The sequence below is a fragment of the Rhizopus delemar genome, genomic scaffold (assembly GCF_000149305.1).
Source record: "Rhizopus delemar RA 99-880 supercont3.19 genomic scaffold, whole genome shotgun sequence".
In the NCBI taxonomy this organism is placed as follows: Eukaryota; Fungi; Mucoromycota; class Mucoromycetes; order Mucorales; family Rhizopodaceae; genus Rhizopus; species Rhizopus delemar.
This window is the reverse complement of record NW_027137845.1, coordinates 520,640-544,517: the sequence shown is the minus strand read 5'-3', so window position 1 is coordinate 544,517 and position 23,878 is coordinate 520,640. Positions and strand designations below refer to the sequence as shown.

Genomic DNA, 23,878 nt, shown 5'->3' with positions numbered 1-23,878 from the left:
TAGACAAAAGAATAAAAGTGATTGTATTTATATAATACTTGTATGTAGTTTGGGGATTCAAAGTGGACAAAAGCAATATTTATAACAATAATATTACAAGCAGTACTTGCTATTATATTTGAATCTATTATATTTCAAAGTCATGCAAATGAAATTAATATCATTCAACAAGAAAGATTATATCAACAGTCATTCGGAGAAAGTTTAAGGACTGCTTATGCAAATGCGCGATCATTACTAGTTTATTTTGCTCTCTTTATTATTGCTCAATTATTCACTGTGATTTTAGTGATAGATGCTGTAAATGAATAGATGAATTGATTACTATCCAGAAAAATGCTAATGTGACTTCATTAGGTATCGCAAAAGAATACAATAGAATTGATTGCGCTGGTCGCATTTGAATTAGGCTTAAGTGCATATACCATCATCCAATTTCATCAAGCTTCAACACTATTCTCAAATAAGGACGATCCAGTTGTTTCCTTGGTATTGGCGTTTTTAGGTGATGCTTATAATGCTTCAAGATGGGCAGAGATCACACAAATCTGTATCATGCTCGTCTTTACTCTCTTCTTTATCTTTTTAGCCTATAAACTCTATTTAGAATTTGGTTGGCAAATTTATAAAAAGATTGGAGCCGATTTAGCTATGCGAGGTAAATACCTATGTCTATCATACGGAAAACTGACACGGGTTGAATAGATCGCTACAAGATGTATCAAATCTTTATGATGCTGCTCAAGTTTGACTTCTTCTTTTTCTTGGCGTTTTCCATTCAATATCTCGTCTTGCTTATCGTCACTTGGTTACCAGAGGCAGAAACATCAGATTCAAGAGCTGTCATCATTAAAGAATTAATCGTTCATATCGTCCTCAGTTGTCTGGTTTCCATCGCTATGTTAGCATTGGCTTATTGGGGTGTATGTGTTTGATGTTATCCACAATGCTGTTTTTAACTCTTCTTTACTGAATAGTTGCGTAGAGAGCGCAATATACATATGTATATGTTCATCGCTCTTTCTATGGCAAGCATGGCTTATTTTATCTACATGCTGGTTACAATATCAAAGAATCCAGAGAGATTTGTTGGTTCAAAAGTCTTTTTAACCTTCTTTTGTAAGTCAAGTGGTTACATGTATTTTAATTAACTTACATTTTATTGTAGTATGTGTTGATATGGTACTTATTTTAGTAAGTGCTCGTAGAAAATATCTATTTTTATATATTTATTGACGTATATTTATAGTGCTCTGTACCAACCGCCATCATTTGTACTCGAAATTTTAATCATGGATTAATTAATCACAGTAAATGTCTGAATGGTATCAAACATGGATATGTTACTCATCTTCTTTTAGTTTCGCATGTTTCTTCACATTCAATGCAACCAATCAATAGTGAAACAGGAGCCAAGAATACGCCTAGCCCTGAGCGATGGTCAATTGAATAAAAGCAATATACATGTTAAATAGATTATATCATCAATTTTTCTTAGCGCCTATTCTGAGATTAAAGCACTTTTGCTTTAAAAGAAAGCCCGTTTTTTTCCATAAAGGAGAAGGAAGCATCTTTTATTGAATATTTAAGAATGTAAAAATAAATAAATAAAATAAAAAAAGACATACTGCAATAAAGCATGCACAGGTTTATCATTCAGTCATACAATTATTGGAAAACGAATGATCCATTTCTTCTTTTGTTATTAAATCATATCATTTTATATGCATTGTAAATCCATATTCTTAAATGATATGGTTAGTGAAAAATAGATTAAAAGTCATGTTCCTTCATCTTTCAGATCTTGTGGAGATTAGATTGTCTGAAGCATCTATTGCCAATTGAAACATACATTTATCTATTTATTTGATACCAACATAAACTATTCACTTGTTCTCAACATTCAAGTATCACAATAATACTTTAAAGAAGGCGGTTGTACAAGAAAAGGAAAATGCATTAAACACTCTTCTCACCCTTCCTTGACTTCTTTTTTAATATAGTACTGACAATCTGAATTGGCGGATAATAGAGCTTTTTTTTTTTTTTTTTTTTTTTTTTTTTTTTTTTTTTGTAAAAGGAGGATTTTATTCAGGTGAATTTTTATTGATAAAAAAAACTCTCATGAAGCGTACTTAAAACTCCCAAATGGCGGTTTTCAAAATCCCAATTGACGGGTTCAACTGGCTCAAATAGCAAAACTGAATTATGCCAACAAACTTTTTTTTATATTACTAGTAATCGAACTTTTATTTTTATTAAAGGAAATCCATTTGGCCATTTCATCAAACTACTTTTTTTTATATATGTATTTGACAATATATTGTAGATACAGTAAACTGTATAATTGGAACACTTGCTTAGTTCTCAAATTGGTTCACAGAATGCTGGACGAGCTTATGAAGGTGTTTACAGGTACTGTTTCACTGGACGCAGCTCTCGCTGATATCACATCCTCCTTTGGAATCTATACGTGAAATATCACACAATCAAAACAGCAAACAAGCTCTCCACACGACTCGAAATGAACTTCAATTTGCGAAAACGTCTACAGTTAAATCCATTGACTTTTTTAGTTTATGAGTAGAATTTGTAAATTATCTATGAAAGCATATATAATGAAAACCTTTATGATTACACATCACTAAGGCTATAATAATACATATGTCGAGATGCGTATAGAATAATCAAGAATCAAATTTTTTTTTTTTTTTTTTTTGCTTGTTTGGATGTTATTGTTGGCTTTAGCTGTATTTGAAAACAGGGAGAAATGGGGCCTCCTTCACTTAGATCAAATGCTACTACTTTGTCTAATACAATGCAGCTTGTTCTTTCTATTATTAGCCTTGCTTTTTTTTTACATAACTTCCAGTATTTGTAGTAGTCGCCTGGTGATGAGTATTAGGTGATCTGGAGATTATAAAGGAGATGAATAAATCTAGAATACTAAGATTTCATCCTGTTTTCCAAAATCTTGAAGAAAATTAACTGAAATAACATTTCACTACAAATCCAAAAAAAAGGCTCAAATAAAACAACAAGGAATATTAGTTCATATAAACATAATACCTTAGTTGACTCCAGTCGGAATGGAGATGTGGTATTACTCTCTATAGCAGGCGAAACAATGGACTCATTGATGGCGGCACTTGTAGCCTCTTGAAGAAGTGGTTTCAAGTAGAATATTTCAAATGTATTTACCTCGAGGCTCCAGTGTGTGTGCTGTTTAATTTGCTGAATATGAGTGCTGAATTGAAGGGTTTCGATACTACTGGCAGAGCGTATAGAATTGTCTTTGCTCCTTGAAAGCAAAAAATACAAATATGTTTTTATTAGCATATATTAAATTGAAAGTCATAAGCATTAAGCAAGAGATGTATCTTTTAATCGTAGATTGTGCCAACTCAAAAGAGAAAGAGAGGGAGAGTCTGTTGTTTAATTTTTTTTGAACACACACCACCATGAAGGGTGATAATTCTTGAGGTAAGAAGGCTTCTTTTTATACCGACGATACTTTCTTGGTGGGAAGGCATTCCTCTTCCGATAAGCGATCGGTTGGGAACGAGAGAATTTCTTTGTAGGAAGGGGTTTTTTGGGAAGATCACGGATTTTGCTTTTAATGACTTTTTTCTTGCCAGTGGATGCTCTCCTGTTGTTATCAGTAGCTCGGCTAGAAACACTTTGACTTTTGGCCCTTTTCACATGGGAGCTAGTGTACTTTGAGATAGGGAAAGAGAGAGAGAGAGGATTAGAATTCTTGTAAAAGGAGATAGAAGTACATAAAACTTACAGCTGTCCGCAAAGCATCATCTTTTTCAGCATTAGCATAGTCAAGTTGGAATCCAAATTTTTGGTTCCACAAAGGAGACTTGTCCTTGGAGATATTATGATTGGAAGCAATTGATTGACAGTTATTACCAGATTCAACTGTTATTTACTATTAGATATCGCCCTGAAACTTCCAAAAGTAAAGATATTTGGCTAACTACCTGAATGTTTTTCATGACAAGGACAAGAAAGCTTATCAACAGCTTGAGTAAACCCAATGAAGGACAAGGAGGCAAGAATAACAAGAAATTTCATAAATGAGCGTAGGGTATAATAGGCGAAATGAATGAGAGTTGTAAAAAATAACTCATGTACAAGTTCCTTTATATACTGAGTTAAATAACACCTTTTTTTTATTTGACAACTACAAAATGTTCACCCACTTTCTTCACCACATATACTCAAAATGTCAACAAACCTATTTTCATCACAGCTGAATAATTTAGCCTAAACAAGATCATTTAGTCTTGGCGATCACAAATTAACAAATATAAAGAGGAGGAATTTTAATTAAATCAATTGGAAAAAAAAAAAAAAAAAAAAGAACAGTAAAAAGAGGTGTTACAGCCAACCCTTCAGAGCGGGTGTATATCCGTCATTTTTTAATCAAAAACATGAGTCGATGCAAAACGTGTTTATGCATTTGGGGTGTACAGCTCTTTTTGACTATTGTTTTGATCCTGTTTATTCTTTAGTGTTGTTATAAGCTTATACTATATATACACACACACATATACATATAAAGAAGAGCAAAGGGCCGAAAAGATGAAAAGAGCAAAGAGGTAGAAGGTTAAATGAAAAATATATACAAAAAAAAAAGAGAAATATCACCAGTATCTTACAAGAACTTTTCGAACCTCTTTAGAAATTAGTCTAGTCTAATTGATCGTTGGCCAAGAAGTGTGTGTGTGTGTGCTGAGCGCTGTGAGAAAAAGAACGTCTGAATTAAACGGGCCATTAAACAGCCATGCGTCTTTCCCGAAAAAGGCCAAGTGTTCTGTGAGACGATGGAGGTTGGTGTATAGGTCTAATAATAGCTGTGTTTGCTAGACCTATATGTCATTTGGGGAATGTTAATAGCTAATAAGCAGCCGAAACGGAACGTGAGCGGATGGATAGATGTGCATGTGTAACGTATGGTTCATGTAAAGCCAAGTAATATATTCATTTTTAAACATCCAGAATATTATACAATTATTTTATTATAATAAATTATGTTTCAAGGACTCCATTTTAGTAAAGGATATATGTATTTAGGGTCAAGGCCAACAGCTAACTCGCAGCTTGAGATTTACTATGTTGTATGAAGGCTTCAATCATCAGGACCTCGAATGGTGTAAAGCTATGGTATCGGACCTTTTTTTATAATCCATTGCCTGATTTATTGAATCCTCATTTGTTCATGACTTCATGTATTGTTAAATCAATACAGATAACTTACAGCAAAATCTATGTAAGCTGTTTATATTGCTTTCTTGAGCTCGTGTGTGTATATCGTTCTTCTTTTTATTAAATGAGCTTTGATCAATGATCAAGTTTTATGTTATACTTATCATTAGGATTTTTGAATACTCTTATTATATTTTTTATAGTCTGTGACATTTGGTCTATTCTTTTACATACCCAAGTGCCCGTGATCCTATCATGTTCTATATCTTCCTCTTACTTAGATAGCATCTTGTTGTATTACATCCCAATATTCACAACTTTGGTAACACTGCAGTGTTCTCCTTTGCTGTAGTGATAAGTATATAGTAGTTATGCTTTAAAGAAAAACTAACATTAATAAAAATCATGGCAATTCTCTTTTCCTCTCACAAATCTCAGCATATCATCTAAACATAGCAAGAGTACAACATCCTAGCATAGGCTTCTTACAATCATATTAATTAATTCATCCATTTTGTAAGCTGAGCCGAGTACTTTCACTCCTCCAAAGTAATACTGATCTGATACTGACTAAACCAATAAACTAAATCTTCAAAATGAGCGATTAGTGTGCATGGTTCTTAGTAACATTTACCATAGGGCTGTAATAATCCATACGGTCTCATTACTGTTAGATTATTGGAAGCGGTTAAACTCGCAGGATTTTGAATATTGAAAGATATATTATCCCTATCACTTGGGCATCTATTTTTGCATAGCAAAATATATGCTTTGTCCCAACGAGGAGATTCAGCAATGGTACGGTTGTGCCCAAATATAAAATAAAAGATTGAGTGTCGTTATTGAGAAGATCCCAGGGCAGATACATAAGTGATGCACTTGATCAAGTGGAATCTCAAGCTACCAACGTCATCAACCGCTTAAACAATATAACTGATTCACTTATTCAATAAATAATGTATACAATCTATAAACTGTCATATACTTAAACAAAACTAAGCAAAACACATGACATACAACAAAATCACTAAAGAAATAAACGCTATTAATTTCCACAGCATTTGATGCAGTTTACCACGGTAATAAAAAAAATAATGCCAACTTAGATATGTATAGAATCGAACAAATAAAAGCTTTTTTCTAACCTCAAGATAATCTCTTATAAAACGGATTACTTTATAGCTTCTATTTTATTGAATTTAAATGAAAATTCTACAAACACCGCGTAAAATGGGGGGGGGTTTCTATTCTAATCTTCTTATCCATGTAATAAGCGACATAGCCCAACGTAAATTGAGCTAGAATTTCTGTCTTCCTCTTGATTTGTTCAACAAATGGGCTTTATATCATGCTACACCTTTTCTATTTGATCTCTCGTTATGCGATTTTGTGTATCTGGCTATAATTTATCTAATTTTAGGAAGCTGCTTCTCTTCAACGGATTCTAAATTAATTTACTACGACAGGCATGTTCCACTGATTAATTTTACCAACAAGATTCTCTCTTCTCCATCAATAAATTTCACGGGCTATTTTATTAAAGTCTAGGATTAACTAAAAATAAATTCAGTATGAGAGTAACTATTTATTCAATCAATTATGCTTTCTCTCTGCAATAGGTCTCGTTTAAGACAATCTATTAATAAAACTTAGAATACTACCTTACTTTTGAAATAAATCAATGCCTTTATGTAAATCAAAGTAAGTCTAATAAAAGAGTATACATTGCTCTTGTATGAGTGTTGACCTATTCTAAACTATCGCTATTCTTCCATGTTTGAAGAAATTTGTTTAACTACGGCGGTGATGAATATGATATTAGATATTATGTAAAATCGAAATTACTCAAAACATGTTGATTACTTCTAATTCTTAGATCCTACTTTTATTTTTATTTACTTTCTTTCTTGCTTGATGCAGCTTAATATTGATTACAAGTTCAAAAGAATATGCGCTTTGATCTTGAGTTATATCTTTAGGGGACTGATGGCATATAGCTTTGCAAGTTCTCGTCAAATAAATCAAAATAATTGTATAATATTCTGGATGTTTAAAAATGAATATATTACTTGGCTTTACATGAACCATACGTTACACATGCACATCTATCCATCCGCTCACGTTCCGTTTCGGCTGCTTATTAGCTATTAACATTCCCCAAATGACATATAGGTCTAGCAAACACAGCTATTATTAGACCTATACACCAACCTCCATCGTCTCACAGAACACTTGGCCTTTTTCGGGAAAGACGCATGGCTGTTTAATGGCCCGTTTAATTCAGACGTTCTTTTTCTCACAGCGCTCAGCACACACACACACACTTCTTGGCCAACGATCAATTAGACTAGACTAATTTCTAAAGAGGTTCGAAAAGTTCTTGTAAGATACTGGTGATATTTCTCTTTTTTTTTTGTATATATTTTTCATTTAACCTTCTACCTCTTTGCTCTTTTCATCTTTTCGGCCCTTTGCTCTTCTTTATATGTATATGTGTGTGTGTATATATAGTATAAGCTTATAACAACACTAAAGAATAAACAGGATCAAAACAATAGTCAAAAAGAGCTGTACACCCCAAATGCATAAACACGTTTTGCATCGACTCATGTTTTTGATTGACATGTAGACCGTCACACATCTTTAATGTACTTTTCCTCGCTTGCTTAATTAATATTTGACTTTTTCAAGTTTTGGTCAATTTAAGATCGCCAAGGCCGAAAATTTTCTTTAGAATAATTAAATATTTGTTGACGAAAATAATATGACGCATTACCATGATACCAAGATCCTTACCCTCTCATTTATTTGTAATTATTCATAAAACCTAACTCAGTTCATATTTGTATATATAAAAGGACCTAATTCCACTCTACATTTTTATCTTTACCAATTCCATTCATTTATTTTACAAACGAATACTCAAAAGCACTATGAAACTCTTTGTTGTTGCCTCCTTTGCTCTTTCTGCTATCGGTCTTGCTCAAGCTGCTGGCAGATCCTCTGAAAGCTGTCGCGAAACCTATACAGGTATGATTGTGTAGTCTTTGATTTTACGAAAATACTAAATTTTGCTTGCAATCAGTTAAACCTGAAGATACTTGCCAATCCATTGCATCCAAGCACGACATCACCAAAGACAATCTTGTTTCTTGGACCCGTAAATTCGGTACCCAACTTGATTGTAACAGCATCAAACAAGGCGATGTTATTTGTGTAAAAGTAAGGCATTCGAAACTATCATGATAAAAATACAAAATCTAATGATTATCCTTTTAGCGCCCTGCCTCTCATGACAAGAGAGACGTTCACCATAAGAAGCCTGCTCCTCCAGAGGATGATGATGATGACTTCCCTTCTGACGATGAGGATGATGAACCTCGCCATGACAAGAGAGATGTCCACCGTAAGAAGCCTGCTCCTGAAGACGACGATGATGACTTCCCTTCTGATGACGAGGATGATGAACCTCGTCATGACAAGAGAGATGTCCACCATAAGAAGCCTGCTCCTGAAGACGACGATGATGACTTCCCTTCTGACGATGAGGATGATGAACCTCGCCATGACAAGAGAGATGTCCACCGTAAGAAGCCTGCTCCTCCAGAGGATGATGATGATGACTTCCCTTCTGATGACGAGGATGATGAACCTCGTCATGACAAGAGAGATGTCCACCGTAAGAAGCCTGCTCCTCCAGAGGATGATGATGATGACTTCCCTTCTGACGATGAGGATGATGAACCTCGTCATGACAAGAGAGATGTCCACCGTAAGAAGCCTGCTCCTGAAGACGACGATGATGACTTCCCTTCTGATGACGAGGAAGCTCCTTCCGAGGATGACCGCAACTGATTTGCTTCATGAGCAAGTATTTTATTCTAGCTAAACGATATGGTTCTTAAGCATGTTAAAATAAAACATATTTTATCCAACGAATATTATAGTATTTTATGCTAGTGTTGTGTACATTGTAAACAACCGTTAGAAACAGTGTTATTCAAATGAACTATTATATACACGATTTGTAGGGATTCCCTGAACTTGAAATGCGCACACTCAGTTTGATTCCATCTTGTGTTCAAACCTGAAATTTACGGGAAAGCAAATTATTAAAGAATGCATCCTTACTTTTGTTTTAACAAGAGTGAGGTTGATATCAAGGGAAAGAATAAGTCAAGATGTCAGCGGGATTTGCTATCATTTGGTATATTCAAGCACGACACTCCTCAAGGATTTGCGACTTTATTTCTTCCAATGTCTCCTCCTTTTAGAAATGAAAAAATCCCTTGTTTTTTTTGTAATCCCATATTTTAGGGGAACGGACTCAGTTCGGAGAGAGGACAGAGATACATGTGGTAAATCCCTTTCATTTGAAAGTACGCATTTATGTGTGTTACTTTTGTTTTCCTGTATCATTTAGACTAGAAAGAGAAAGATAGATTGGCAAAATAAAAGGCGTAGATAAGGAGAAAGATGAGAAGGATCATGAGAAGAGAGGAGAGGATAAGGGGACTACTAAAAGATGAGTGTGCGTGTGTGGAGTGATAGACAGATTAATTTTATACTTCATTTCTGTTGTGTAATAAAGTTTTAAGTATTACTTTTAAACATATGTTTGGTACACACTTTGGTAGTGAATAAGCTTAGTTTTTTTTTTTTCAAATAATAAAATGAATAAGCTTTAAATCGATCATCTTACTTTTGTGCCATGGATTATTATTTTTATACATGTTTTTGATCTGATTTGCTTTTCTTATACTTTTTTTAGTTAGCGCGGTTTGTTTATAAATAAATAAATAAATAAAAAAAGATACAGTTTCAAAGACGACAAGTATTGGTATCGAACCTCTTTCGCAGTAAAAGAAACAATAATGATCAATTAACTAACCTTACAAATATGTATGGAAGGGAAATGAACTTAAACTTTGAAATTAAAATGTGGTCTTATTTTTACAGGTAACAAATTCATTTTTTTTTTTGGAGTGTCCCACACACAGAGATATCTATACGCATATTGCTTGTAAATATCAAACCAAAGAGGAAAGGTAAGAAAGAAAAGATGTTGACTTTTTTTTTTGGTATAAATCCTTTGGAAGGAAATAGAATTTTCTCCTGCAGATTTGAGGAATTGTTAGATGACACAGTTTATGCAGAAAAGAAAGAGAGGATTAGTAGACTTTCATTTAATGTTTATATAGAATAAAAGAGGTTATACATAATAATACTGTGAAGTTGAACAAAGAGAAAACAAGAGAGACTATTACAGAGAAAGAACTAGTGATGTTCACGAAAAGCATTTGAACTTTCTCCATAGATTTCAGCATAAGCTTGGAGTGCTTTTTTGGTTAATTCTTTTTTGTCATAGATATCAAAGGCAAGTTCATCTAAAGGTACAGTGTCCAGTAATCGAATGGTCACTTTGGGTGCACGTCTTATGCCAGTTGCCTATTTAAAATTAATAAAAAAAAATTCTAGAGAATGTATCATTTACCTTAACATAAGGAAAGAAAACATCACCAAATACTCTTTTTTTCTTATTCAAAGTCATACCTTCCAATGAAGAAAGTATGGCAGCAACAGAAGAAGAATTAGGAGAAGAATCATCATCGTCATCTACTAAATGGCGATGATCAAGTGAAGGAGTAGTAGCAATCGAATTTTGCTGTTGTTTTTGATCACTAAAGAGATGAATGATTTTATAGGCTTCATCAATTTGCTGCTTTAAATAAGAAGCGTTAAATAAGCAAAGAGATAGTTCACGTTTCTTTAAAGATTGAAGTAGATAGAGTATATCATCCAAATCCTTCTTTTGATGATCCAACAGATGTCGATCGATTGCTTCTCTAAGCTTTTGTCTTTGGTTATTTGTGGCCATGCTATCATCCATTGTGATGGGTAATGTATTTGAGGTAGTAGTAGTAGTAGTAATAGTAGAAGTAGGTATATGCATTGGATACATATTATTACTCGTGTTTGATATCCAAGCAGGTTCATGATAGGGAATAAAGTTCTAAAGAAAGAGTGTAAGTGTTTTGATGAACGATGGGATAAATAAAAACCTTGTGTTGCTCAGATGGAATATAACTGGTGGTATTGGGTGTAGAATAAATGATGGGCTCATTTCTAGGAATAGGAGTAGGTATAGTGGTAGTAGTCATCATCATATTATTATTGCTTGTGTTCTTGATCAACTGACCATTTCTTTCCAATTGCATTTTTTGGTATTGTTGAATTGTCTTTCGATGTTCATGGTAATTAACAGCGATATGTTTAGATTGTACAAGTACACCATTCATTTGAATCAAAGCTTCTTGTGCATCTTCCATATGTTTAAAGCTAACAAACCCATAACCTTTTGATAGACCAGTGGCAGGATCTTTCATGACTCTTGCAGAAATAATTTCACCAAAGTCTCGAAATAAGACAAATAAATCGTTACTGGTTACATTAATATCCAAGTTCTTTATGTATAAATTGGTATAATCAACCATAGTAATCATATCATCTTTTCCTTCTATCCTTTTCGTAGGAGGAGAAGGATAAGCATAAGAAGCAGTAAGCTAAACAAGACTGATTAATCTCTTTAAGTGTTTTCATTTTTTCAATAAGTTACCATAGTAACAATAAAGTAAGATTTTTAAAAGAAAAAAAAGAAAGAAAAGGGTATATAAAAAAAGATTTAGTTGTGCTGTTGTTGGAGAAAAGAAAAAAAAAAAAAAAAAAAGGCTTTTTTTTTTGAATAAAAAAAAAGACAGAAGAGGGGAGAAAAAAGAAAGGGGGGGTGCACACATGATGTTTTTAAAAGACAGTTCCATATAAATTCATATTATTATATGCAGTTTATGTGTAAACACGATATGATCTCAATCCGGACGCGGAATTGCCCAAAGTGTAATTTAATCATATACCCTTAAATGGATAAAGGAGAAAGAAATGGGGGTTAAATCTCTTTATTAATTCAGGGATGTCAAAAGTCGGAAAAGAGAAGATGGTTTGAGGTAGAAGAGCAAGACAGTCCTTTTAACTTTTTGGCTTCATAATGCATAGTATGTGCACTGACGTATTTTTATTATAAAATAATAAAACCGCATCTGATTTATTATAGAAAAAGAGAAAGGGGACATGTAACTGTTTATAGCTGATTTACAAAGTCTATTTTTCTTTTGCGGCTCTTGTTCCGAAGACTGAAACTCTCTCATGGCCTGTTTACACAAAAGATGATCGATATTGAGTAACAAGAAAAATGTCCTCCAAAAAAACAAGTCTCTACCTGTCCATATCTTTCATTTGATTCATATTACAAAATTATATTTTACTATTTGAAAGCTGTGTCCATCATCTTATTTTTTTCCAGGAAAAAAAAAAAAGGATTCTTCAAGATTATATTTAAAATAGCGATAAATATCGGCTTATTTATTTAAGCTCTTTGATCTGTTTTTTTTGTATAAAGCACGGTGGATTTTGTCGGTTTATAGCTTTTTTTTTTATATGGAGACAAAGCTCAAGTTTATTAATGTGATACACTGTGTAGTTTAAATTGTTTTTGGATTTTGTTGTTTTCTTGTTGGTATTGTTGAGATTGCCTGTCTTGCAGGGAAACGATGAGCCATATTGCGAAATGCTTTGCTAGAATAAACAGGGGAAAAGTGACCCATTCTTGTAGAAGATTTTCATGAAATGATTGACGGATAAGTTTGTGAGCGATTTGAAAGACAGAGGAAGGAATAAAAAGTTGCTTGTTAAAGATGGAGTTCCAATGCATCCACCAAATGGAGAGTAAAGTGTAACCAATAATGGAATCGCTTTAAACAATCAAATAGTGTAGAAATCACAATGTTTTAACAACTTAAAAAAAAGACTTTATGGAAGGTTTCTTTGTTACTTTCCTTTTTTTTAGTAGTTACTTCATTTGATTCAAATGCTTCGTCAGAAGGCAAGCCTTCTGATACTGACACGTTGGTTGCTTTTTTACCGTTTTTGTTTTACTATGCTCACATGAAGTAACACATCCCCTTTGGCAGCAAACAAGCTTTCAATGCCTCTTTGGACATATGGAAAACAGCAGTATTATTTTCTTATTAACATGAGTCTGATGTCTGATCCAATTGACAAACTTGGAATATTAAGCGTCAAATTCGATTTTGTTTGCAAACTGGGATATTGGCCAAAAGTTCATTAACATATTCAAGAGCGCTTCTTTGAGCAAAAAAGGTGTTGAAAAATGTTGATAGATGAAATTTGTTGTCTAGGATTGCTGAAGCTTGCAATGAAGTTCTCAGTAATGACCTTTATGGATTGTGTAGTCACTAAAAGCCAAATCATGAATTGCCATACCAGAACCGCTTTGCAAGTTTTTTTTTTCTTTCTTTCTAAAGAAATAAAACATTGGTTTTCTATCGTCTTTGAGTCGACGATTGACTCTGTAGCTGACAACCGACAGATGCAATCTCATTTCCCGACCAATGTTTTTCAATAGTCGATAATTATAGGGCTCATTCTGGCCAATGGTGAAGAGGAGAAGGAGGGAGATCGAATGTCTATTTCTATCGATGCCTGTGTCAACGACAGCAGCAACAATCTATCAGCTCAATACGAACCGATACAAAAATAGTTGTCATCGAGCCTTTGGACATTATAGAGGCTGCACAAGAATACTATGAACAGTTATACTCTTCGGACCCAATTGATGAACAGACCGTCTCGGATCTACTCTGTCTGCGCTAGATTCTGTTTCCATCAGCCCTGACGTTCACCATAGCCTTCTCAGCCATTGGACTGTGGATGAAACAAGTGCCTCCAACGCACATCCACCAAGAGTAGCTCTGGAGTGGACGGAATCCCATATATCATATTGAGACTACTATTCAACCATCCATTTGTTCATCAACCCTTTCTTCGTGTACTTAATGCAGTATTTCAAGAAGGCAAGCATCTCTTAACTTGGCAACACTCAGTAATTATCCTTCTCTCTAAGAAAGATGATCAAATTCAACTAAAGAATTGGGAACCTATTTCTTTAATCTGTGCTGATGCCAAATATCTACGCGGCTTCTTATAACACGTCTCACTCTATACCTCTCCTGTTTGATTAACCCTCATCAAACTGGCTTCATGGCAGGTAGATTTATAAAGTCAACGGTTTTTGCACTCGAATGATTAAGAATATCGCCAGACGGTACAAACTTCCTGGAATCGGTTTGCTATTAGATCAAGGAAAGGAGTATGACCGAATTCGTCAAGACTATCTTCATGCCTGTTTAATGCGCTTTGGTCCACCTCCTCCAATAATCAATTGCATAACCACACCGTTCTTCAATATTTCTATTTATCTCAACGTCCATTGTTTCCTCTAAGTGCCCTTAACACAGGGCCATGGAATCTGCCAATGAGGCCCTTCCCCCCATCGCTCTCTCCAAGAGGGTTCTGATACACGGTTGATGAATTTTCTGGCTCAGGTACTCGAACTTAAAAGTACGACGTACGCTGCTGATATGGCTGTACTTCTAATTGACTATAGTAAGCCTCATGTTCTACTTGATATCCTGGCCCTCTATTCTCAGACATCTAGTGCTCGCCTAAACCGTCACAAGGCCTTGGCGGGTTTGCTTTCTGGACGACCACAGCACTCATGGCAATATGTCTTGTCTTCTCATAGAATAACACAGTGGCATGATCGATCAAACTCCATAACGGCTACATGTCTTGGCTATTCGCTCATCAGCACCGGCCACCAACTGTCTAGTTTTCTTGCTAGCCCCCTGCTTAAGTTACAGCAACATGCTCAAATGCTCGTTCAACGCAACCTGTTAATCCTTGGCTGCAGTTTAGTCACTAATACACCCTTGCCGTCCCCCAATGCTCTCTTGGTAAGGCTCACTCAACTATTATCCACTTTTTCACATGCAAAAGCTTTCCTGCAGTCAGTTTCCAAACATGCTAACGATCACGCAAGCAAAGTGGGCTTGCTATGTTAGACTTTAGAAAACAACATGTAGCTTTACAACTTTGATGGCTGCGATCATTACTTTTTCCTTTTTCTGATTCATCTTATTATGATACCTTTCTTAGCGATATGCCTCAGTACTGCTTGTGCCTTTTCTCAGTTTCATCTTCTCGTATTTTACTTCTATCGTTTCCTAATAGGCGTTCAAGCATGGTCAAGTCCTTTGGATGCTTCAACTCATTGTTCAAGACGATGAATAAAATTGACTACAAAATCGATTGGCAAACTTTCGAAATTCGTATGGTCAATAAATTACCACTGACTCAAGTCTGTCCTTTCCTGCTCATGCCAAATCAGAATTTCAAGACATCCTACTGGTCTGGAATATTTGTCAAGCATGTGCATGAGTTTAATATGACTCGTAATAAGTTTCGACGTAAATCTCTGACAACTTGGATCCTTTTCGCTCCAGGAACAAGAATTACTTTAAATAGCTTCAACTATAACTATGTCACATACAGGAAACCATTTTCTTCCATCAGTTCAAATGTCCACACAACTCAACACACATGACTTTATCAGCACTACCGCTTCCTGCGCTTACTGACAGCATCCTGGATTCACTTTTACCAGATGAAACTCCTTCTTTGAACACCAAATGGTTTCGTGAATTTCAGCTACCTCATTCATCTACGTCACCCACATCTTGGCGCCGTTTTTGAAAGATATTATCCCACACAGAGCTCGCACGTTACTCTGGAGACTTCATCGATGCCGTTAAGGAGTGTCTTCACCAACTAATTCCAACCCGATTTCTGAATCCTGGTTGTGTCTATTGCGGCGGTGTCGATTCTGAAGAACACTTTGTCTGGTCTTGTCCCTCCAAACTTGAAATCATGCAAACAATTGCGCTTTGCTTTTTCGTTGACTTTGCCAAGTTGACATACTCTCATTTAATGCCCTTCTTCTTTTCGCATTGAAGTTGCTCCTTCACTTTCTGCGACCTATTTGGATATCATAGCTTGTGCTTTGCTCTCTCTCTCTCTAGATAATTTCACTTCAATTTATCTTTAAAAATCATCGTTTTTGGCCTCTGAAAACAGCAACAAAAGTCACTAAATATACTTTCAAGATTCTCAAAGAAAACATTCGTCGTTCACCACAAAGTTAATCCATATACTTTTTGCTAATTTGTTCTCTGCTTCAGATTTTGTTGCTTTCTTCAAACTTTGTACAGATTACAGAACATAATTAACAAAAGAAAGAAGAAAAAACGAAAAAAAAAGAAAAAGCTGACTACTTTAACCACTTGCAATGGTGTACATCTTGCGGCAACTGAATAAAACCCTTTTATAAAAGAAATTAATAACCAATGTCGTATCAAAACGGCGATAAGTAGGTTGGAAGCCATATTACAAGTCCGTTTATAAAAGAATACAATTTTATTAATTAAACTTTAATCTTCAAAAGAATCCATTGACAAGAAAATATAATTGATTCATTTAAAACTTATTTCTTTAGTCATTTCCATTTCTTTCATTCGTAATGGATGCTTACACAATGTCTTACAAAAACGTTAATTCAAGTGTAATCGGAACGTGTATGAAACCAATCAGCTTTCATATTTAAATATTCCGAAATAAAATTTTTCATTCTTTTTCGATCTCCGGTTATAGCATTTTATTCCTCCTCTTCAAGCAACTGTCTGTGTCAGTGAAAAAGTCAAACAATAACACCCCTCAAAGCATTAAATGTCAGATGGATGTGAATGAAATCAAGGAATCTCAATGTTTATTCAATGATGAATTAAATAACAAACTACAAACTTAAAAAAAAACCTTTTCAATTTAATGCTACTCTTTTTTTTACAAAAAAAATTTTTTTTTGCACTTGTCATGTTTTGTCGATTAACAACTCCGCCATTACCGCTTTTTTATCGATCAAACAGTTTTTGAATGGTTTTCTTTTTCTTTCTTTCCTTTTCTTTTCTTATTTTGTTTCAAGTATAAAAAAGAATATAGTAAGTTTTTTTTTTATATTTTATTTTTAAATACGCGTACAAAAGAAAGCAAAGGAAAAAGAAAAAAAAAATAGGTTCATGTCATATTTTTATGTACACGGACATTTTGTAAACATTCATTTTAAACCTACATTATTTAATTACACAATTTTCCCTTTTTTTCAATATGAAAAGTCAGCTTTTTATATCGGCGACTACCCTTCAAATTTGCTCTCTTTCTCTCTCTTTCACTTGCTTTCTAAATAAAAAAAGAAAACCCTTGTTAACTTTTTTTTTCTTTTGATAGAAAGAAACATATATAATGCAATCTATGCCATATTATCAACAAGGATATCAAGCTCCTTATCAAAACACTGTATTAAATAATGCACCAATGTTAACACATCCCAATGGCCTTCCACCTATGCAACATGCTGGTATTCCAGAACAAATGGCTGCTGCTGCTGCTGCTGCTGCTGCTGGATCTACTCAAGCACCTAAAAGAAAACAAGTGAAAAATGCATGTAGTAAGTTATAAAAAAAAAAAAGGGTAGGAGTTTCTTTTTAATTGACAAATTTTTTTTAAAGCCAACTGTCAAAAAGCTTGCAAAAAATGTGATGATGCTAGACCCTGTCCAAGATGTATCAAATATGGTATTGCTGACACATGCGTTAATTCTGTTAGAAAGGAGCGTAAGAAAGGTATCAAACGTGGTCCTTACAAGCGTAGACAAAAGACTGGTAAGTAAAATGACTTAAAGAGGGAATACGCGTTTATACGTTTGTTGTAGAGGATAAGACGAGAAAGTCAGAAGATCCAAATGTCCAAGCCGCCCAGTATCCACCTGCTATGCGTAATGCTATTCCATTTGGTTACCCTAGTAATTTGAATCAATACGGACAACCCTATGATCCATACAGCCAATATGCTGCTTACCATAAAGAGCAAATGATGTCTCAACCTTACGTTGTTAACCCCGTTTATCCTCCCATGGGATACCCTGTCATGGTTACTGGTAGTAATGAAGGACAAAATCCTCAACAGCAGCAACAACAACCTCAATCCCAACAGAATCCTCAACAACAGCAGCAACAGCAACAACCACAGCCACAACAACAACAACAACAGCAACAAGTGACATCTAATCAACAACAACCACAACAGCATCCTTATCCTTATCTGATGCATCAACAACAACCCTCTCCTCAAGCTGCCGCTGCCGCCGTTGCCATGGGTCGTCCTCCTTTGATGCAGCAACACAGTGAGCATTACCCAAGCCAAGTTTACTATCAACATCAGCAACAACCACCCCAGCAGCAGCAACCTCAGCCATCACAACCACAACAAAGTCAATCACAATCTGCTTCACAAAGAAATAGTCCTCATTTGCCTGACATCAAGTCAGATCCATCTCAACCTCAACAAACACAAGAGTTTAATAAATCGCAAACAATGGCTACACCTTCCACATCCACATCAACTGCCACAACATCATCTCCGGACTCTGGTAAAAAGACTTATTTTTAAAAGCAAGATGTACACTGCAGTTTATTAAATTCTTTTTTTTTTTGTGCAAAAGCTTCTTGGGCACCCTCTCGTACTTAGGTTGTGTATTAAATATTATAGATTCTCTGACTTTTTTTTTTCTTCTCTCTTTTTTTGTATTCGTGTAGACTGACGAAAAGAGAGAGAAAAAGTTGAATAAAAAAAAAATAATAAAACGTGTATATTTTTTTTCAACTACAGTTGGAATGTGTTTTTTTTTTATAAAAAGAAATGAATTATACTTTGCAATCAAAAGAAACCGTTCAAGACAAAATGATTTGTAACATGAACAAATTGTTTGTCATCCTACTTGGAGGCATTTTGACCAAAGCTATCTTCAAAAGATTGGTCCCTGTTTGATACTGCCTGTTCTAATTCATATCTTTTTTTTACATTCTTTTCTAGACGACTGCAAAGGCACTCGAAATCTGGACGTTGAAGGTCCGTGGTCAAATTATTTTTTAAACTGAGCCGCATAGGACCTGGTGTGGACCACACATGAAGCCTACCCGTCTGGACTGGACTGTCTCATAGGCATCCTTTGCGGGTTTTGATCAAGGCCCAGGTGAGTCTTGAGTGTCAAAGGGGGTGGTGCAAAGTATACATACACGAGATTGACCAGAGTCGAGGATCCGTGTCCGATTGACCTTGAATCTTGTTGATTTTGTTTGTCAAATCAGGATCATTTCACTGGGAGGCTTCATCCACGAAATCACGGATGATCTGTCCAACGGGTAATCAGATCCACTCTTTCTGGCTGAGAAAGGAGAAGGGGGGGATGTGGAATGAAGGTCATGAAAGATCAGACGAGCATCCTCTCCTTCTTTACTGGTGATCCTGCCTTTTATGAAATAAGAAGAGATTGACAAACGATATGCTTTTGGTATTCTCCTCTGCAAACAAACACAAATAAAAAAAAATAACCTTTTATGTCGTACAAAATATGTTGCTTTCTATTAGAAATCTAATGTCCTTTACTACACTTGTCATCCGAGATAGAGTTCCGATGACTTCTTTTAATTTTTACACAACTCGTGAGCCAATTCTTTACTTCTGTTGGTTGCAGCAAATACAGCATCATGAATGACTTGACGAATTTGGTTTGATTCCATTGATTTAATAGCAGCTTCTGTTGTTCCATTAGGAGAAGTGACCTTTTGTCTTAGTGTCGCTAAATCATCTTCAGAAGTTTGTGCCATACGAGCAGCTCCCAAACATGTCTGCATCGTCAATGCCTTTGCATCCTTTTGACTCAGGCCAGCTGCCATACCCGCATTTTCTACGATGAAACAATGAGACATAAACCCCTTCCGTTCCATCCAATCTTACCCATGGCTTCCATAAATAAAAAGAAATAAGCAGGACCACTTCCACTGATACCCGTGATGGTATCAATCAGGCCTTCATCTTCCACCCAAGACAGTTGTTTGGAGATTGAACGCATCAGGCGTTCTGTCAATTCCCGTTGTGTTTGTGTCACCAGCGATGTTGCAAATAACCCCACAGCACCTTCACCAATCAATGCGGGGGTGTTTGGCATCGTACGAACGACAGGTATCTCTGTCGAATCCAACCAGCTCACGATCGATTGGGTTTCAATACCTGCCACAATCGAGATAATCAATGGCTTGGTCTCATTCAAACGACCTGCGACTCCCTTGACCACTTGATGGAGCACTTGAGGTTTCACGGCCAAGACGACAATATCCGCACCTTGCACCACCTCATCGTTATCGGTTGTGTTCATCACATCAGGGTATTTTCCTGCCATGTACTCTCGACGCTCTTGCACAGGTTCTGAGAATCGCAAGTGGCTGTGAGGATGAGATCGATACAGTCCACCCAAGATGGCTTCGGCCATGTTGCCTCCTCCGATAAATGCAATCACTGGTTCACTCATTGTTTTTAGGTTTATTTTTTAAAGAAAAAAAAAAAAAGAAAAGATGGGGGGAGAAAAAAAAAAGATTTTTGATGGCAAATAAGGGAAACCTTCTTGATTGGATAGTCACAATGAGTCTTATCACTTTAAACTCATTTCAAAATTTTCCTTTTTTTCCAAAAAAAAATAAAAATGAAAAAATACAGCGGTGGCGGGAAATAAAATCAAGGACAGTTTGAGTCTTTTGACATCTGGTTGCAACCTATTCTTCAAGTGCAAAATGTGTTTTTTTTTTTTTTTTTTTTTGGAGAAAATAACTATTTAGACAAGAGTGATGATGAGATTGTCAACAGATCGTGATACATTCTTGCTGTCGATGGGTCTTGAAATGGGACGCTTTCCTTCCTTCTTTGCTTATAAAAGAAAATGATATTCCTTGTCACTCTGGGGTTTATGGCTTACTTGGTCAAAGAACAGCGTTTCTATACAGAAACTATTGCATGAGATTTGATAGACACAAACACGTTTAGGTGTTTAGTGGCTTTTCAGCTCTCTCTCTCTCTCTCTCTCATGTTCGTTTCAGATGACTCCTAAATCAAAAAAAAGGTATATGATCGAGCCTTGATCGAACTTTACCTTCCATCATGAGAAGATCACCACCAGAAATGGTCTTAAAAATAGAAAATCGCTTGTCACGTCTCGCTTGGACCGAGAAAATGTATCAACTTACCACTCATCAAGCTTTCAAAAAAAAAAATAAATAAAAAGGTTTCCATGACAAAAAATAATAATCATTGACGTTGACATTTTAGAATTTTATATGATGTTCTCTAATTGAATAACTGGATAGCGTCGTAGCATACCAAACACTTTTAATTTTTACAATTCCATTTTGCATAAATGAAAGGTTTTCTCAGACTGAGGATACAACTGGAGCATGAAGATTTATTTATTTTATACATTTATTTGAAAGAAAGAAAAACTAAAAGAGCCAGTTTCTTTTCTTCTTTTTATTCTTCATAAAGATACATTTGCCATCATGAGCTCATGGAAGAGGACAGCTTCTTCAAGCTTTGTTTATTTATTTATTTATTTTGCTGTAAATTCAGAAATAATCTAACCAAAAAAAAAAATTCTGAATACCTGCTACATTTAAACAATCCATACGTAGGAATATGTGCGGAATCGAATAGAATTCTATAAAGAAAGAGCACAAAGGAAAAGCTGCCGTCCTCATTATACGGTACAAGAGTGGAGAGAAGCAAGATCCATTCTGTATAACGAACAAGCCTTTCATCTGCTACTTCAACTTCACAAGGTCAAAAGGAGACTTTCCTGAGCGGTCAGTCGCAGGTATAGCCTCGGCAGTGACAAGATCATATCAAGTGCTTTGGATTTTCACAAAAAAAAAAAACAATAGAACCAAAGATTAAACCTGTCCGGATCTTTTTCGCTCTGCTAAGTAAGTCGCTCATTTATCCTACGTTAAAATGCTGATGATTGGTTTATAAGAATCTTTTTCGTAAATTTGATTTTTACCACTGATGCTAACTATTTCCCTCTGTGCCAAAAATGAGCTTTATGGCATACGACATAAAAGCATGCACACAAGCATCTTTGACACTAGAGCTTCCAAAAGATAAATATAATCTAGGGGCTTTATAAAATATAGGATACAATACTCATGGTGATACGTGTCAACAGAGTATGAAACTTTACATGATATGCAACATGTTATTAATTTGGATGGTGCTTTTATTGTCTGCTGTTGCTACTTCAGTAAATGCATTTATAGCTTTCAATTGAAACTTCATCCGTTTGTTGTTGTTAAACTTGAACTGGGTACAGAAGATTAGTTAGTGATTCCATAAAAGTTAACCAAAGAAAATCAAGAATAGTACAAGAGACAAACCTAAGCACTACTTCAATGCCAATGATCTAACCGCTGATAGTCGAAATCGAGCAATGTTGACACCAGTGAATTGTGGATCTCAATTCCTATATATTTGCTAATAGACTTGTTCATCGTTTTAGTAAAGAAATATCTATATATAGTCAAGCGCACTATTGATTTGTCGAAAAAAAAAAAAGTTAAAGTGAGTCTGGTTTTCTCATTTATTATTGTTTAGTTACAGAAGGCTTTAATATAAGATCTGGTTGACATCTTCCTGTGCTAGTTCAAGAACGTCTTTAAATACCCCTTTTTCACTTTTGAGTAGTCATGGAGAAACTAGACTGTGGATTTTTAGCTTTGTCTATTAGGGCCGAGTTGAGGGAGATAGTGCTATTACATATGTATTCTACTGAAGTGTCATGTCATGCCATTCAACATTTCAGAAATATTCCTGTATAAGACGTTGTCGATAATCAATGATACAACCTGTGAAAGAATATGATAATTCTTTTCAAGAGTACTTCTAGTGTAACCAAAATAACACGAGTTTAACTGACTATGATATGATCTAATATAGCTGTTGGTAATAAAGGAGTATTTTTCTTCAAGGATGTGCCCATAGCTGTCTTCTTGTATACCAGTTTTCAAATTAACAATGGAAAAGTAAGGAACTTTTTTTTCGTGAAATTCAATCCTAAAAAATCAAGACTGACAAAACAACTATTACCTTTAAAACAGTTCAGGTTGCAGCATATGCTTGTACAGTTTCCATTACAGAATGAACAAATTTGATACTTGCTCTTATTTGTTTTTCTCATGCTCTTTTCATACCCCCAATGATACAATAACGTTTTGACTATTCAAAAGACTTTACGAATGTTAAATGTTTCGATCTGACTGCAATCAATCATTATCTTTTTAGCCAACAGATTATTACAAGTACTTTTTTTTTTCCTAACCAGTTATCAGTTTCACAAAGCCACCAATTAGTGAGTTTATCGACTGTACTTTTGATCTCAAAACAGAAATAAAGCTTCATAATCAGACTAAACGTCAACCATCTTTTTATGATAGAAGACTTCTTTACGATGAGTATAATGAATGTTTTTCATGTTAAATTTGTCCATTTTACTGCTTAATTTATTGTCAAATGGATAGGAATGACGACTGCTGAAGGGATCTAAACTTCTATCTTGATAAAATAGATTTGATTGTGAAAGAGTATCTCCATTAATTTCAGACGATTCTAGTTTTTCAAGGTAAAATTGTATTCCAGATGATGTTGTCAAGAAAATTCGAATTTAAAACAAGACGCTTTTTAACGTGTGCTTTATGACTGAAACAACGCAAGATGTGTTGATAAATATCTAATGTGCCCAAAAGCTAATTTTTTAAAG

The 23,878-nt window shown here is 35.0% G+C and overlaps 7 protein-coding genes across 7 annotated transcripts; 4 read left to right on the top strand and 3 right to left on the bottom strand.

Moving 5' to 3' along the window:
* Positions 1-651: 651 nt before the first annotated feature.
* On the top strand, positions 652-1,498 carry RO3G_16331 (uncharacterized protein; the record flags this gene model as incomplete). The annotated part of the gene is made up of 6 exons (XM_067670915.1): positions 652-658; positions 706-923; positions 978-1,119; positions 1,169-1,194; positions 1,250-1,310; positions 1,476-1,498. The coding sequence occupies 6 exons, from the start codon at positions 652-654 to the stop codon at positions 1,496-1,498; spliced, it is 477 nt and encodes a 158-aa protein (XP_067527016.1).
* Positions 1,499-3,435: 1,937 nt separating this feature from the next.
* On the bottom strand, positions 3,436-4,083 carry RO3G_16330 (uncharacterized protein; the record flags this gene model as incomplete). Its single annotated transcript, XM_067670914.1, has 3 exons — positions 3,436-3,756; positions 3,791-3,927; positions 3,990-4,083. 3 exons carry the CDS (start codon positions 4,081-4,083, stop codon positions 3,436-3,438), a joined length of 552 nt encoding a protein of 183 aa, XP_067527015.1.
* Positions 4,084-8,150: 4,067 nt separating this feature from the next.
* RO3G_16329 (uncharacterized protein) lies at positions 8,151-9,072 on the top strand (the record flags this gene model as incomplete). The annotated part of the gene is made up of 3 exons (XM_067670913.1): positions 8,151-8,247; positions 8,303-8,433; positions 8,497-9,072. 3 exons carry the CDS (start codon positions 8,151-8,153, stop codon positions 9,070-9,072), a joined length of 804 nt encoding a protein of 267 aa, XP_067527014.1.
* A 1,422-nt stretch (positions 9,073-10,494) lies between these two features.
* Positions 10,495-11,836, bottom strand: RO3G_16328 (uncharacterized protein; the record flags this gene model as incomplete). Its single annotated transcript, XM_067670912.1, has 4 exons — positions 10,495-10,665; positions 10,712-11,230; positions 11,280-11,681; positions 11,834-11,836. 4 exons carry the CDS (start codon positions 11,834-11,836, stop codon positions 10,495-10,497), a joined length of 1,095 nt encoding a protein of 364 aa, XP_067527013.1.
* Positions 11,837-15,373: 3,537 nt separating this feature from the next.
* RO3G_16327 (uncharacterized protein) lies at positions 15,374-16,143 on the top strand (the record flags this gene model as incomplete). Its single annotated transcript, XM_067670911.1, has 3 exons — positions 15,374-15,599; positions 15,746-15,829; positions 15,905-16,143. 3 exons carry the CDS (start codon positions 15,374-15,376, stop codon positions 16,141-16,143), a joined length of 549 nt encoding a protein of 182 aa, XP_067527012.1.
* A 1,341-nt stretch (positions 16,144-17,484) lies between these two features.
* RO3G_16326 (uncharacterized protein) lies at positions 17,485-18,690 on the top strand (the record flags this gene model as incomplete). Its single annotated transcript, XM_067670910.1, has 3 exons — positions 17,485-17,689; positions 17,751-17,903; positions 17,954-18,690. The coding sequence occupies 3 exons, from the start codon at positions 17,485-17,487 to the stop codon at positions 18,688-18,690; spliced, it is 1,095 nt and encodes a 364-aa protein (XP_067527011.1).
* Positions 18,691-19,724: 1,034 nt separating this feature from the next.
* On the bottom strand, positions 19,725-20,608 carry RO3G_16325 (pyrroline-5-carboxylate reductase; the record flags this gene model as incomplete). Its single annotated transcript, XM_067670909.1, has 2 exons — positions 19,725-19,987; positions 20,038-20,608. The coding sequence occupies 2 exons, from the start codon at positions 20,606-20,608 to the stop codon at positions 19,725-19,727; spliced, it is 834 nt and encodes a 277-aa protein (XP_067527010.1).
* Between the last annotated feature and the right edge of the window lie 3,270 nt (positions 20,609-23,878).